Source organism: Lissotriton helveticus, chromosome 9, assembly GCF_964261635.1.
Source record: "Lissotriton helveticus chromosome 9, aLisHel1.1, whole genome shotgun sequence".
NCBI lineage: Eukaryota > Metazoa > Chordata > Amphibia > Caudata > Salamandridae > Lissotriton > Lissotriton helveticus.
In genome coordinates this window covers 774153150-774169873 of record NC_136070.1, presented here as the reverse complement: position 1 = coordinate 774169873, position 16724 = coordinate 774153150, and the positions used below count along the sequence as shown (strand labels likewise).

Genomic DNA, 16724 nt, shown 5'->3' with positions numbered 1-16724 from the left:
AGTGTTATCAATAAAACTGCATGGCTGGGCAAAGTTAATGGCAATTTCAGCGGAAAATGGGCTGTATGCAAATGACAATGCGCAACCACAAGATGCTTCAGTTACTGCCTCATGTCCCTCTAAAGTAGGTAGGTTGCAAAACTTTGTTGGTCTAAAAAGTGGTGCATGACTCTAAAAAGTTTGGAAACCACTGCTGTAGACTGTTTTCTCTTAGGTTGTCAGACTTTTTGTCACTACCTTGCCTGCTATCCACTTCTAGGGTATTGTACTTAATCAACTTCAAGCCCATGCCCTCTTTGCCTATGGCTAATCCCTTTCTGAACTTAGAATGTAAACAAACCATCAAGTTCCAGGGTGAGTCTAGGCGAGGATGATTATGAAGTGTGGACTCGCACTCAAATTCTGGAGTCTAACTGACCTGACATTCCTTGTGATGGCACTTCATCCAGTGGTCGTGCTAGCAGTTTGGGTATTATCTCTGTGGGAAATCATTCCTTGTCCATGACACTGACGCTGCTAATGCCCAGTTATTTACCGGTAATATTAATGACTCCAAAGGTAAGTCCAAAAGTGGCACTCGAGAATGCCCACTGGCCTCTGAAGAGAACAACTCTGCAGCAAATCAGCCGCCGGATGGGCAACAACCAAAACATCATCCCAACAAAAAGCCTGAAGAGGAGCCTACTGACTACGGAGGGTAGAGACACCCAAACCCAGCTGAAAACCGTCCTGAAGGAACTTTAAAACAGCCGTATGACTGTAAGAGGAAGAAGACAACCACTTATCCTGACACCCGCGGAAAAATTCCGCCAATGTCGGTCATAAGCCTTACGGGTAGACGTCCACCAAGTCTACTGGATCAGTTCAGCAACATCCACAGAGCAACCCTGCTCCAACAGGGACCACCTCTCAAGTGCCAAACCGCCAGACTCAACCTGTGAAGATTGTCCAATGAAAGAAGCAGCTGACGCAAGGGGGGATGGATGGAATGGCAACTCTCAGTGGGGCCTGACAGACGGAGAAGACAAGAGAACCAAGGGCGCCTCAACCAAGCTGGGGCAATCAACAGAATCTCAGCCGTGTCCTCAAACACCTCCTTGTTCACCCGAGGGAGAAGAGGGATGGGCAGAAAACAATGAACAACAACCCCGGGCCAGAGAATAGCCAGAGCATCCACTGCTCAAGCCCTCGACGTGGGGAATCAGTCAACAAAAGTGGGGAAGAAGGGCATTCTCCTTGGTGGCAATCAATCCAGCCATGGGTGACTGAACTGACACAGAATGGACTCAAAGACCCCCTGATCCAGACGCATTGTCACAGAGGATGGAAACCTCAGACTCAGAGCATCAATAGGCCAGTTCTCCCTCCCCGGAAGATAAACTGCAGACAGGACATGGGATTCGGCCCCAAGGCAAATCCTCCTGGAAAGGAGAAACTGAGACTGACCCATGCCGCCTTGGCTGTTCAGGTAACATCGGACAATCTGATTGTCTGTCTGCGTCCACACTGAAGTGTGCACCAGCAATGGACGGAAAAACAGAAAGGCCTTCAGGACAGTCGCCAGCTCCTTCCAGTTCGAAGATCCTCCATCCGATTCCCATATCCCGTGAGCTGCGGCATCCCCCAGAGTGGCACCCTAGCCCCTCCCACTGGCTACGGTCACAAGAACCAGAACAGGAAGAGGAACCAAAGAAAAACTCCTGCTCACTTGAGTGGGGTCCAGCCACCACTGGAGATCCCTGCTTACCTGAGGAGTCACCGAAACCAAAGTCTTGTAAACCCGAGACAACAGGTCCCAATGTCTCGGGAGATGTTGAACAAGGGGATACAGTTGTAACCTCCCCCAAGGAACCAGAGCCAATGTAGGGGACATCTCCCCCTTACTGCAAAGTCATTTGTGGGCAGAGGCTGAGGGGCACAGAAGGAGAGAAAACAGATCGAAGCAGAGACTAACACAATGCTCCTCTGACACTATGACCTCCCCCACTTCCATCCTGAAGCATGCCCAGATGAAGAAGAGATCCTGGGAAGGCTCGACCTGGGACTTCTGCCAGTTGATTAGGAAGCTGAAGTCCTGCAACAGATGGCCATCCTTCGAACCTCCGTCTGGGCATTGGAAAAATAGCAGGAGGCAATAATCCAGCTGTCCAAATATGGAAAACTCTGGATACCTTCTAAATATCAAATACCCACCAAAGGAGCTAACAGCTTGGTGAACTCCCTCGGTGCCGAAGCCAGCCCGAAGGCCTGGACCGGGAATTGGAAGTGGTTGCCCTGGACAGCAAATCAGAGAAACCGCTACTGAGACAGATGCACCGGGACATGGAGGTATGTATCCAGGAGTTCAGTGGAAGTCAGCAACTCGCCCTTCCTCAAGAGTGGCAGAATCAGCTGAAGAGATACCATCTTGAAGGAAACATGAGGGATATACTGATTGACCATTTTGAGGTCCAGCACAGGGCAGTGCTCCCCGAATGCTTTCTGGATCAGAAAAAGCAGGAAATAACCATTGAACATCTTGCCAGGGGGTATGGGAACAATGGCTGCCTTCTGAAGCAGCAACTGAATCCCCTGGAGAAGAGCAGACAACTTTGCGTCGTGGGAATGAGGAGCTGGAGTCTTGAAAAAATGGCGAGGCAGAATGTCACCGAAATGTATCCAGTAACCTTCGAAAACCACTTGGATTGCCCAGGCATCGGAAATGGAATGAGTTCAAACGTCCCGAAATATCTGAAGATTCCCCCCCCCCCACACACACAACAATGCTGAAAAATCTGTACCCTCCCTTCAGGATGGACTGAATAGTGTATGTGGAGTAGGCACTGGCACGAACAGCAAAGTACAAAGACTAATAGGCAAGGTTCACAGCCCCTTCCCGTCCACTGCATCAGAAGATAAAGCATCCTCCAACACCACCACCCCCTGAGAAGATAACCTAGCCATAATGTTACCAATCTTTACTGAAGACGGAAACCTCTCCCCAAAGTTATTAGCAAAAAACGGGTAAAGGACTGCTTCTCCACATTATTCCGCTCATTAGAAAGCACGCGGTGAATGGAGGCGTGTAAGGACAAATAGTCTGGCTCGGACGGCTGATACTGCAAAAAGAAGGCCTCCTCAGCCGGAAGTGGAGCAGCAGCTGCAAATCCCAAATTCTCCCGCTCATGTTGCAGAACTGCGCTGCCCTGCACAAACCGGCTGTTATCATCGTCCTCACCCACCTCGATTAAAGGATCCAACTTAGGAACCTTGGCTGGAGGAGCCCCCTCACGAGCACGAAAAGGAGCTTCCACAGCTGCACAATAATGGCTTGGATGACAGGGGAAACTAGAACCCCCAAAGATGGCCCAGCCACCACTGGAGTATCCTCCAAATCACTCTTTATAGGGCTGCTTGATATAGCCGAATACACAGGTAGGAGATGCCACCAGACTCCAGGCTCACTGAATCCAGCAAAGAGCCTGGGAAAACACCAGTGAGGCAACCTCAATCACTGGAATGATACCGACACATGAAAAACACTTCCTAATAAGCCGGCCAGTATCGTAGGCAACGCCGCCCTCGCCGCACCGCGTCTACTGCCCGAAAAGAGGACCAAGCTGAAGCCCTAGGGCGCGACCAACAGAACCCTTAAGGCGCCATCTTGGAACAAGGCAGACTCCTCACACCCGTCAATTCCATTAAAAATTAGCCCATAGTGATGCCACATGAGTGCCCTGCACCCTGTATGTTAGTTGCATACAGTACAGCAACTGTGGGGAAAAGTCACAAAGCAAATTCAAAACTGCGTGAAAAAAGGCTCACCAACATTCCTGAGGCCGACAGTTTGCCCAGCACACCACAGACACCCTCCATGATCACTCATGCACAGCATACAAGCGCAATCACAAAAACATGGCAGACACCACTAAAGCAGGTCTGTTTGAAAAATAAAATACACGCCCCCGAAGCTAGAAACAGGAAGTCCGTCCCAGAAAGTAAGGTACTTGTACTCTGGTACGGGGGTCATCTTGGAATGGGAAGGAAAAGTCAAGTTTGGTGGTTATGCTATGCATGAATTGAGATAAACTCATTTGTGAGGACTGAGAGGAAGATGGTCGAGGAGGTAATGCGTGTCTATGTTTGAGAAACGAGACCCGCAAATGTGCAACCATAAAATTTCATATTGCCTTACTACTGGGCATGCTTTCTTCGTGGCTAAGTTCAAAGGTAATACTGGTTTCACGCACATGACCAAGCTGTGTGCAACAGAATATATAAAGTAGGCCCCAGATTAGATGTCAACAACTTTAAGGCATCCCTTGCAAAGAAAGTAGAAGAAGATTAAAGTTAATTGCCTCCCTAATACCTTGGCTGTCTCCCTACCTACACCTACGTGTTGGTTCTCTTTCTGCTCCTATTGAAGTAACATTGGTCTGGGTGGAGATTGATATCCATGATAAAGAAGCCCCTTGAGATTCTCTGTGCATTATTCCTATGTGTTACATTATGTTTTTTGCAGTCAAACTTTTTGAGGTAATCGAGACGGAGAAAACGCTGTACCTGGTGATGGAGTATGCCAGTGGTGGTGAGTATACACTTTTCCAGAAGGAAATTTTGAATTTATGTAAAAGAAGAGGAGTGTGTGCATTGATCCATTCTCAGTGTGAGTAATCTTTGACCAGAATTCTTGCATATACTGCTACAAGCAGACAGGCTTGTAACAGGGGCAGGATACGTCTATGGACTGCATTGTAAATGTGAAAAGATAGGACCGGTACGTAGACGTTTACGTCCTGGCCATGCATGTCAAGTGACTGAGACCGTACTCTTGGTTTCAACTGAAATTCTTTTTTTCTGTTCTATAACCAAATTTCCTATGTTTCTTATTTTTAATGCTATGTTTCCTTCTACTTTCCATCAATTTTCACTATCCTCTCAGCTGTTTTGCGGTTTTTTTCTGCCCCCTGTAAACCTATACTGCCTTACCCTAGCTTTACCTAATTGTTCTTTTTTCTTTCAGTTTAATTTCATTATCTTGTAATATTTCCTTTTTCTCTCTCTTCACGGTCTATTCTCGTTTGCCTGTTTGTTTTAGTCTCCATTTTCTGACCTTTATCTAATATCCCCACCTTATATGCTCCTCCATTCCATTGTATTGTACAATTTGCCTAATTAATGTCCATCCGTTTCTGCCATATATGATTTGCTGCACAACATTTCTGTGCCATCAAAAGTGTTTTTACGGAAATTCACACCCTCTGTTCTTTTGATCTGCTATGGGTTTCTACAGAGGTACCAGCCAGTTATTTCTCAGTTAAGAAAAGAAATAATCTTCATCCTTCACAGTCAGTCCTTTGCATTTGCAGACATGTTAATAACGATAACGAGAAGATATTAAGTTGGGAAATTCTCAATATAAATTTGGTGTATAGTGTTGTAGGTAAGGTGGAGTAGCCCAATCCAGATTTCCACCATACCTCGTGTTTTTTCCAGTTCATATGTTGAATCGCTATGACTTGTTGACTTGTGGTCAGTATTTCTTTTTCTTCTAAATCTCAATAAGATTTGTTAATAACTCTTAGCTAGGATTTTTTAATTTGCCCAAATTCTGACCAAATATTATTCTGGCTGATAGCGACATAGAAATGTCCCTCAGCGTTGTGATCATCTGCTTCGAACTTTAACCATACTAGCTGACCCAGTATGTTTTCTGTGTGTTGTGCACTGTGGCATGTTGCTCACTGAGAGTGTGCTAGACTTTATTAGGATATGGGGACCTCCAAAGTGATTTCTTTCAGCTTGTGTGGCTACCATCCCCTGGGCTGTAACGCTGCTAACAGACGGCACCAGCTGATTCCGAGGTGCAAGTCTTTTTTCCTAACCTTGCTTTAGAATTCACTATAAAGTCATCTTCACTGCCTGTCCTTTGATGCACATTTTGAGGAATAACCTTTTGTGCTATGACTAAAACGTAGAACCAGTTGCAGCAGGCCAAGGTGTGACCTAAGGGAGAGCAGTATTTGGAAAAAACAGTGGGTTGGGGGCCTGGTCAAATGGACAAACCTCATTGAAACGACTAGGCTGATGTCTCCTTCCAGCCTGTTTCAGGGGCTTTCACCAGAAAGAGTTGCTACGGTGGCAGTTTCACGCCCCAGATGATTGTCATGGAGATGTGGCCAACTTGCTCTACAAAGAAAACTTTCCCTCCAAAAGTCTAGGTGACAGATTGAGTTGGACATTATTAGATAAGATGCCCATAGTCCCCAAGATTAGATATGGGGGAGACCCTCTTGCTAATCCAAAGTGTAATTTTTGACTGGTGGAGCTCTGCACCCTTCCGTAAAGATGGCACCAGACCAGAGACTGATTCCTGGCTGTCGTTCTTTAAGGCTTTATTTAAAAAGATCTGTACAGCTGTGGGGGAGATCTATATGCTTAGCTTTTTTGAGTAAGAAGTAGGCTTTATTGTCTGAATAGACCTTGTCCTGCACCACGAGACCCTGAGATCCCATGTTCTTGTGATGTGCAGGGTGCTGCTAAGTGTGACTAGGGTCAGAAATGACGTTCGATGACCCAGCCTGACCTGATGTGAACGCCCGATCGACATGTTGGGTGCAACCTCTAGCATGAGACTAGGAACAGTAAATGTTAGAATGTTATAAAGCATGTTTAGCCCTTTGCTAATCCTAAATGATCTTCTCTGCATGTTGGAATAGCCAACTATCAAGTTCACATTCAATTTCAGGTGTTAAGCTCCAAAATAGTTCTAAAATTTAGGAATCCACTTTTAAAAAAGAGTTTTTCTGTTCATGCAGCAAATACTGTATCATTTGCGTAGCGTAAACATCATACTAAAGAGCTGTCCAATTTGAGAACCTCAATATTGGAGGAGACTAACTGGAAATTGCACCGTTTTCTTTCCTGAAGTATACCTGCGATTGTGAAATGGTTTTATCGCAAGGTGCACTTTCAGCCGGCCAATTAACATTTTCTCAGCAGATTGGCCCCATCTGACCTGAAAAGAAGTAGGACAACAAGTTCTGAGATTGGGTGGGCTCCTTTGCCTTTGAGGCGAATATTACAGCCTCATAACATTATAGCAAAATATGAACATACTGCATTGAATAAGTGCAAGAAAAAGGTACACCCAACCGTATATACAAATCTTTTGGTTGTTTTTTGGAGCCCTTTTTTCTCGAACTTGAAGGTAAGACTCTATAATAAAAAAAAAAAAGGGCAAATCAGGTATTGCGCCTTATAAATGATTCTGATGGATTGTTATGGTGTCCCATACCAAAGTTTATGTAGCCTATACCGATTTTTTCTAATGCCAGTAATTACTTGGACAAGGCCACATCTTTGTAATATTGATATAAAATTGGTATACCTAAGCACCTCCCCTCTGATGGAACTGCATAAGGGTATTTATTGAGGTAGGTCGTGCAAAGTAATATTCTGATGAAACTAAATGGTCCACTGGATTTAAACAAGATATTGGTACTCGTGTACACAGATGAGCTCGTTCGCTCAGACTTAACTCCACGAGCACTTATTGGCAACCGTAAAACCCTTTGTTTCTAACTAAGAAAAAACTTTTTTTTTAAACTAATGTACTCAAAAGAAATATGATGTTCTTTCTAAGGTGTGGAAAGGTGTCGAGATTCAAAATAATAATGCATTGACAACCTTTGGCAATTGTCCATTAGTATAAATACCCAGGAATATCCTATCTAGTAACTTGTTGTGGAATATTTAGTTACAAAGCAGATTTGATGAGAATAGGTTAATTGAACGAAAATTACAGACAGGTTAAGTTGGTCAGAAAGACAAGATTGTATTGCCACCTCCCTACTTCAACTGTCTTCCCACATCTAAACAACTACCAACATTCCAGAATCTATTGAGGTGAGCTCACAATGGTATTGATTGGAACCAAGGAAGTGAAGAAATTTGCAAAATAAACGTAAGAAACACAACAAAAAGTTTGTATTTTTAGCCTCAATTGGAAAGAACATATGAATTTCAATACAATATTGGAGGCACAAATCTCACCTTTTCTGCTTCACGGGTGGAATGCCTCGGGTCTAGATATTTATCCTCTCTCTGTGCCATCAAAGTTCAGATCTAGAAAGCATGCCCGTCTGAAAGACCAGATGTCCATTTAAGGTATCCTGCTGGATCTGGGGATGGCGGTGGTAATGGTCAAAGGCTGTGGTCAGATCTTGAAATATCATTTATTCCATGCCTGACTTGTGTCCCTAAGGAATTTGATTTATATAAAATTGGAAAAGCTCAGGATGGCTTCTTGGACTACAGTATTTTGTTGAAAATCATGTTAGGTAAAATTAATCTGATGAGATCTGAGATGCATGCATTTTCGTTCTTAGAAATCTTGATGAAACAGTGTAGTGAAAAAATTAAAATTTGAGATGGCTCTGTCATACTCTGACTGTTAAATGCTTGCTCTCAATTTGTCTCTCAGACAACCTTGAACACAATTATATTTGAATGCTTCTTTGGAAGCAAAAGTACTCGATTTTATTAGAATTTTAAATCAGGAATGTTACCCTAGTGGTTTATTTGCTTTTTGGAACAAGGTAGAAGTACAAAATACTTGTGATTTTTACAGGTAGAGGGAACAAAATCTATCATGTTTCGTTTATATGCGTAAATGGTTATTACCTTTTTACATTTTTAAAATCTTTCCTGAAATATTAAGATCGACAAGGAGAACTCTGTTCTATTCTATTCTGTGGTTTTTGTGTAGCGCATGGCTACTCATACGCTTCCCAGTGCTTTCACAGCTACCATATATTGGCCCAAGTTTGACATTATTCCTTGAATAGCCAGGTCTTCCAGGCTTTATGGAACTGGGGTTCTTGCTCCAGATGATCTAGCTGCAGGGGAAGAGAATTACAGAGCTTGGATGCCAGGAAAGACGTGGAGCGTCCACCCCTGAGCGATCTTCCCAATTCTGGGGACCTTTAGTAGGTGGGCAGAGGCTGATCTAAGAGACCTACTGGGTACATAGGGAGAGGGTATGGAGCGCAGCAGTGGGGGTCTCTTACTGTTTATTGCCCTGTGAATGATGCATAATGACTTAAACTGCACCCTACCTGCAGCCAGTGGAGATCCTGTAGTTCTTTGGTGGCTGGTTGATATCTGGGTGGTCTGTGAGCAATCGAGCTGCCACGTTCTGCACCGTTTGCTGCCTTTTGACCACATAAGTTGGTGAGCCAAGGTATAAGACATTGCTGTAATCTAAGCGTGCTAGTACTAGGGCATGGACAATGATTCTCCTGGCTGAGACAGGAAGGAACATAAGTATTTTTCCCAATGATCTCAGGGTGACATAGCAACTTGCAGATATTTTCCTAGCCTGGTGATCTAAGTTTGGGGTCCAGCTATACTCCTAGGCTCCTTATAGGGCCTGTGGGGGTCTGTAGCTTACTTAGACAGTCTGGAATGGGCCTCTGGAGACTGCCCCGAGGGTTATTGTTCAACATCATGATTTCTGTCTTTTCCTCATTAAGATTAAATTTGCAGCTGGCCATCCAACTGGCTACGGGCATGAAGTGAGGGATAGATGAATGCACGTCTGGTCCTATGAAATAGACATGACCAGCTGGGTGTCATTGGCATAGGACACCAATGACAGTCCAAACGACTGCACAAAATTGGCAAGGGTGAGCAAATACAGATTAAAGAGCGTGGGACTCGGGGAGAAACCATGTGTCACTCCAGAACTGAAGGGAAGACTAGTCGAATAGTATGATTGATCTAGAACCTGAAAGGTTCGATCCTTCAGAAAGGAGGAGAGTCATTTCAGGGCTCTGCCCTTGACACCTACGTTGGAGATTTTCTAGATGAGGATTGCATGGTCTACGGTGTCCAAGGCGGCACTTACATCAAGAAGGATAATGTCTGCAGAACAACCCTATCCAGAAGTTTTCTTAGTTATTCGACCACCGCCAACAAAGCACACTCAGTGCTGTGTTGTGGTCAAAACCCTATCTGGGTAGGGTGAAGCACTGATTGTGATTCCAGGTAGGTGGAGAGATTTTTATTAACATGTTTTCCAGGACCCTAACCACTCCTGGAAGCAAAGAGATGGGCCTATAATTGTTCAGACACAGCGGGCCAAGGGAGGGCTTCTTCAAGAGTGGTCTAAATATAGCATGTTTCCAAGGCTGCGGAACCTAACCTCTTAAAAGAGAGAAGTTTAACAGCTTTGTCAGCACAGGGACAATGCAGTCATCTCCTTTTTGAAGGATGTGATGAGGAGTTTGGTGCAGGAGGGAACCTGATTTTACCATGCTTGACAGCTCCCTACCCAAATCCCCCGTAAGTTGAGGAAATGATGAGAGCTGTTCCATTGTTGACGCGGATGGAGATATCTTGAGGGAAAAGGCCCTAGTGTTGATCTTGTCAGAGAGAGGGGAACCATTCTTCTCTGGCAAAGAGGAATAGATGTCCACTACTTTTCTTTGAAAGAAGCGTGCCAGATCATTACTGTGCTAGACGGAGTCATTTTACATGGGGCATTCTGTGGGTGGTACCATAATGTCTTTGAGGATCCTAAACATGTATTTGGGGGAGTTAGCAGAGTTAGAAATTTTGGTTTAAAAAAAATGGCTTGAGTCTTTTTAATTTCTGAGTGGTATACCCTAGAAGCTTTCCTGTAGTTCGCTTTACTTAAATCATCAAAAGACTTTCTCCATTTCCTCACCATCCATTTGCATTCATTTTTCAGAGAAGGGAACTGGGCATTGAACCAAGGAGATTTATGTTTTCGGTTTACAAGTTTTCTCAGTCTACTTGGGAAAAATGTATCAAGTGATTCTGTGATCCAACAATTGCATTGAAGAGTTGCCCTTGTGGCATCCTCTGGTGATAGAGTTTCCAAGGCCTGTTGCCACCCTTCTTTATTTAGATTATGCCAGGCACAATCTAATCACCTGACAGATGGAGTGGATGAAATTGAGGGAGTTATTGGGTGCCTAAAGGGAATCATAAAATGGTCTGACCAGATTACGGGAATAAGGGTCTCAAGCTAGAGTGCTTTTATGTTACTGAACACCAGATCAATGATATGGTGGGGCTGTCCACCAGCTGTATAAGCTATAGTGAGGCCATATCTTGTAAGAGAGTTTTAGAGGCACTATCTTTTGTGTTGTTCACATGAATGTTGTCATGAACTCCTGGCTTCTTTGGGTATTGAAGCTGTATATAGACAAATAAACATATTTCATTGAATTGTGCTATAAAATTGAGCCATCGGTGTCACCAACCTCGTAAGAATGGCCTTCGATGTTACAACTTATAATTCTGAAAATATAAAGCGCAATATATTAGTCCCTGATGTAGGGGAGGATATCTTGATGCACAATTTTTATTTCTAATCATGAATCCACAGTCTCACGATCTAGAGAAGAGGAATGAGCCCCCACCCGGTGAGACCTCGATTAGGGATTTACCGCACTTTCTTTCTTCTCTGCCCTGTTTTTCCATGTTTTGCTCATGAGCCCTGTTTTTGTCCTTTTTAGGTCTCGCCTATTCTATCCCGTAGGTATTGATAGGCGAGATTATAGTAAGTGGTCCGAAAAGTCTACCAAGCTGCGGATCGCGTACAGTTCATGTGAGCCAGGCGCTTGCACATCATCGCCAGCCAAATCAAACATCACACACCTCTATGTGTCTGTGCCTCGGCATCAGACTTCAAAGGCTGCAGCTCCCCCGCCCCCAATCAGACTTCAAAGGAAGCCGCTCCCAGCCCCCCTCCGCGCAATGCCAGAACATCCTTTTAGGGCAGCGACAATCCGCCCCTCCCCCCCTCCCTCCCTCCCTCTCCCTCTCTCCTTTTCCTCGCACAACTCGCGTTTATTTTTAAAAAAATTAATTTATCGCACTCACCCCCCAGGGTCTCTCCTCCCTGGTCACTGTTTTAGCACTTCTCTCTCATACTCTCACACACGAGCCCTCGCTCTCTTCCCTTACCAGTGGCTCGTCTCTCCTTTTCTTCTCATCCGTTTTTGCATCCTCGCGCTGTCCCACTCTCTAACCTCCAGTTTTTTCTTTCTCTTCTCTTGACCACTCCTTTCAATGTCTCAATTCTTCCCTTCCTGTTTCTCTCTTTCTCGTATTCCCTGTCTCTCACACGCACTTTATTCTATTTGTCTTCCCTCTTCCTGTCAACGTTATATGTACAGCACCCTCCTTTCCCTTCTGCTCTCTTATAACTTGTCAGTTGATTGGACTACAACAATTCTCTCTCGTAATTAAATAGAAGCCTATTTAATAATTCACTCTCTTGCGTGGCATGGGAGGGTTTTTAACATAATGTATTGTATTTAGAGTTTGCCAAGTTTAACCCCGACGCACAAGCGTTATTTGCCAAAAAGAGAGGTGCGTGTGGCCCTGAGTGGCAGGCACTCCGATGCTCAGTGAGAGGCGGGCAGACAGACAGACAGAAAGAGGTAGACAAACAGACAGGAGGAGCGAGAGCGAGACAGATAACAACACTCCCTATAAACAGTAGATAAAAACACATCTCCGTCTGTTGCAGTTCTTGTCTTCCCCGCCCCAACCACCGTAGTCATTCCTTTTTTATTTGTTTTATTTTTAATAAATGCTTCCCCCAGTTGTGCTACTGCTGTGCCCCGTCCCGCCCCCCGAGTCGCACCTTCCTGCTCTGCCATTCACTTTTCACGAATTCTAGTAGTTTCCTTCTATGCCCCCACCCACGTCCGCTCCACCTGGCTCCGCGCCCGTTCTCTAATCAAAGCCTCAAAGTCAAAGTCAAAAAAAGTTTATTTGTAACGGTACTCTATTGAGGACCACAAAATAAAATATATACATTATACATTCTCATTTAATACATTTTCAATGAAATTTTCAAAAACTTAAAAATTCTATAGCAAACATATTCATTTGGGGGGTTTTTACAAATTAATAAAAAGTCCTTTGAGTTTACGATCCTACATGATCGGTAAATGGGTATAAGACATAATAACCTTGCCTTCACAATTACTGTATTAGGACATATAAAAAGAAGATGTTCCAAATTCTGATTGCCCCCTTGACAAAAGGTACATAAAGCTGTCTTATCTGATCTCCAGGAAGAGATAAAAGTTAGTACAGGAAGGGTTCCCAGACGCAGCATCATAATTGCGCGCCTTGCACCGTGTATGAGGGTATAGTCTAGATAGGGCAGATATTGCTTATATTCATGGGAGTCTGCATAGGTCTTATACAAAGATAAACTAACACAATGTGAGTGGTCAATGTCATAACTCAATTTAGGGGTGAATTTTTTTAAAAATAGTTTGAGTTGGGCTGGAGACCATGTAGACAATATTTCCACACTTACTTTAGCAAGCTGAAAGGCCTCTCGCATGTTTTTTGAAAAAGTGAGATTGGTAGAACCGATGTTAAATGTCTCAATTTTTAGTAAACTTCGGAGAGTGCCTTCTTTAGAGTGGAGAAGGTTATAAGCCCACCTTATGATACTAGCTACAGCTGTAGCATAGGCACTCGTGATGTTACATTCCAGTCTCAACGCCTGTACTGGAGTAGATGTGGAGATCTTCAGTAAGTTTTTTAGTATTTTACCTTCAATTAAGTTCATATATGTCCATTGATTAATAGGAATGTATTCCGAAGCATAGGAAATGACCGGCGGAATCTTCGCTCGATAAACTTGAATTAGTGCCGAAAAGTGCCTATGTCCAGTAGCAGAATATAGGCGGGACAAAGCCCCAGCATGTAGGTCACTTTTCCTTTTTAAGTGTTTAATTTGACTGTTGTTACTCGTGTTTTGCGAAAAAATTCTGCCCAGGTAAGTATATTCCTTTACCTGCTCTACTTTCTCCCCTCCCAACTTCCATTCGTATCTCACCCTTTTCTTCTGGTTTGAGAAAGCAACCACTTTGGTCTTACTTATGTTTGGGATTAGGAAATTTTTCCTGGAGTACTGATGTAAAGTGTCTAGGAGATTTTGAAGTCCGAATGGTGTTAGGTCGAACAAGACAATGTCGTCCGCGTACAGCAGGGAGTGAATATACTCATTGGCTATCTTTGGCGGCGTACTTAAACATTGTTGTAGTTTGGATGGTAAATCACTTAAGTACAAAGAAAATAAAATTGGAGCCAAGAGGCACCCTTGTTTTAAGCCATTTGATGTGTGAAATACCCTTGATAGACCCTTATCGCTCCCCATTTGGATACGGCACCAGGTGTCGCTGTGAAGATTCACTATTAAAAGCAATAGCTGTTCCGGTATGCCCATTCTTCTCAGTTTTGACCACAAGGTCGGTCTATCTACTCGATCGAAGGCCGTCGAGTAGTCTATGAACGCTGCATAGATGGTTTGCTTTTTCCCTGATACATATTTATCCAGAATGGTTTGGAAGATCGCTACATTGTCAGTCACTGCATGGTTTGGACGAAATCCAGACTGAAACTTAGGGATTAAACCCAGGGAAAATGCCCAAGTTTTCAGCCTATCCAATATTTCTGCAGCAAAAATCTTCCCGACAGCATCCATGAGGGCAATTTGCCTATAGTTTCCCGGAATGCTTCTTTTTCCTTTTTTATAGATCGGGATAATTATACTCCCCTTCCAGGAGATTGGCATTTTGCCACTATCGATTATATAGTTAAATAGTGGCGAGAGCAGCCGTCCCCACTCTTTGTGGTCAATTTGATAGGCCTTGATAGGTATCTGATCGGGTCCCGACGCACCAGTACTTCTTGCCCTTCTTATGATCGTAGAGACAGACACTGCCGACGTTTTATTAATTTTTATGTCATTCTTTCCCAAACATTGTACTTCAGCCTCACCATTATTAATCAACTTGTTTGGACTATATAGCTCTCGAAGGTAAATTTCCCAGTCTTCTTCTGTAACAGGAGTTGATTCTAACTTTTTCTTGGTTCCAGTCATTATTGCAATCAGGGCCCAATATTTGCGCTGGTTCTTTTGTTTAGCTGCTTGTTGGATTTCAATCCAATTGGTGTCCTGCTTCAGTTTTTTCTGTTTAGTTTTTTCTCGTCGTATTTGATTTTTTAATCTATTGATTTCCTTTTTATTTGTAAATGAGAAATTCAAAAACTGGGCACGTATCAACCTGTTGATTTGTTTTACGACTGGTTTATTTGAATTTTTATGTTTACTACTTCGTTTGCTTTTCCTTAATTTTGTTTGTTCTAACTTACTTTGTAGTGCATATTTCAGCCTATTTAATATGCAGTCAAAGTTCTTTATAAGATCGGCTGAGTATGTAGTAGTCAACAGATTAGTTTGGGAGACCAATAGCCTCACGTGGTCCAAATTTTCTGTCCCCCAATAAATTCGGCCCCTCGTTGCGTTTACTTCCAGTTTGGTTTGATGAAATATCGGCTGATACTGGAAAGTGGCTTGTACAATCCATTCAGTTGATAGACATAGGATAGCATGATCACTTTCCTCATTGAATGTGATCGAAAGTTGACTCATTCGATCTTTTTCTCCGATCCCACATATGAAATAGTCAAGGATAGAGGGAGATCCATTACCCTGCCTCGTATACGATGCTGGTTTATCACCATGTATATTACCATTTAAAATTGTCCCGTTGATTCTTGGGAGAAATGATAATAATGCGCGACCTCTCCTATCAGATTTCATTCCTTTTGGGAGTACAGGGAGTGATGTTTCCAAAGATTCCTCATTGAAGAGGAGAGCCCTTTTCTTTATTTCGCAGTTTGACATTTTTGCATTCATGTCTCCCATTATAATATAAGGCAAATTGAGTTGGTCTTCAATAATTTGAGAGATGGTCTCCATTAGGCGTTCAAACAACAGATCGCAGTTGATGCTGGGAGGCGCATAGATGTTGAAGAGTAGTAAAAAAGTGGCTGATATTTGGGATTTAAGAGATACCTTTAAGCATTGTAAATTATCCGTATTTGTATTAATTATTTCCTGTGACCAAGAGTAATCTTCTTTTAATAAGATTGCTAGACCGCCTTTGGCATGGCCCCTTCTAGATCTTTTTGCCAAGGTTTCAAATACATAGTATCCTTTTTGTTTAAAAGGGTTAATGTTCCACGTTTCCTGTAAACCAATAATGTCAGGGAGGATTTCAGTTACATACTTCATTTTTTTGTCCGTCTTCCCAGCCAAATTCCAGGACAGTAGCGTCAGACCTTTGCTAAACTTGATATTTTTGAGGTTTAACAGATTTTTTACTATTTAAGGTTTCTGATAACCATGCCCAAGATTTTGTTGAGTTCTCATTATCGGTAGGTCTTAAATCCCTGGACCATACTGACCTCTCACCTTGCTTTACTTGTATTTTTAGCGAGTCTTTTCTTGTGGAATTTGATACTGTTTCTCCCCAGAGTGTACTAGTGATTTCGTTTCTTCGGTTAGTTTGTCCTAGGATACCTTTGTTTAAATTATTAGTAGGTGTGGGTTCCACTACGGATATTACATCGTAGCCGTTTTTATGAAGAATTTCCTTCTCCCTGAGTATGATTCCAGGCAGAACTGGCGAAAAAAAGGATACCTGTGCTAGTTTCTTATTCTCTTTATTTGGAAAGAGAACTAGATCAATTTCATTGCTTGTCAGAGAGATCAGAGGTGGCATTTCTTGTAAAAGATTCAGTATTCTACCGCGATTCAATGGCATCTTGTCAATAGGAAACAGTTCCTCTATAATTAAGTGCTTAGATGGAATTCCTTCCCATGGTTGCGTAAT

General features: G+C 43.2%; 1 protein-coding gene and 1 long non-coding RNA gene across 3 annotated transcripts in view; one reads left to right on the top strand and one right to left on the bottom strand.

The window, feature by feature from the left end:
- The window catches only part of MARK4 (microtubule affinity regulating kinase 4), an 811738-nt gene that overhangs the window by 392267 nt on the left and 402747 nt on the right, over positions 1-16724 (top strand). For both annotated transcript variants that reach the window (XM_078660898.1, XM_078660899.1), the window contains exon 5: positions 4502-4567. In XM_078660898.1, the coding sequence (XP_078517024.1) occupies positions 4502-4567 (66 nt within the window). The remainder of the gene's footprint in view (positions 1-4501; positions 4568-16724) is intronic.
- Positions 1-16724, bottom strand: part of LOC144781859 (uncharacterized) — a 302411-nt gene that overhangs the window by 232456 nt on the left and 53231 nt on the right. The gene's annotated exons all lie outside the window — the stretch shown is intronic.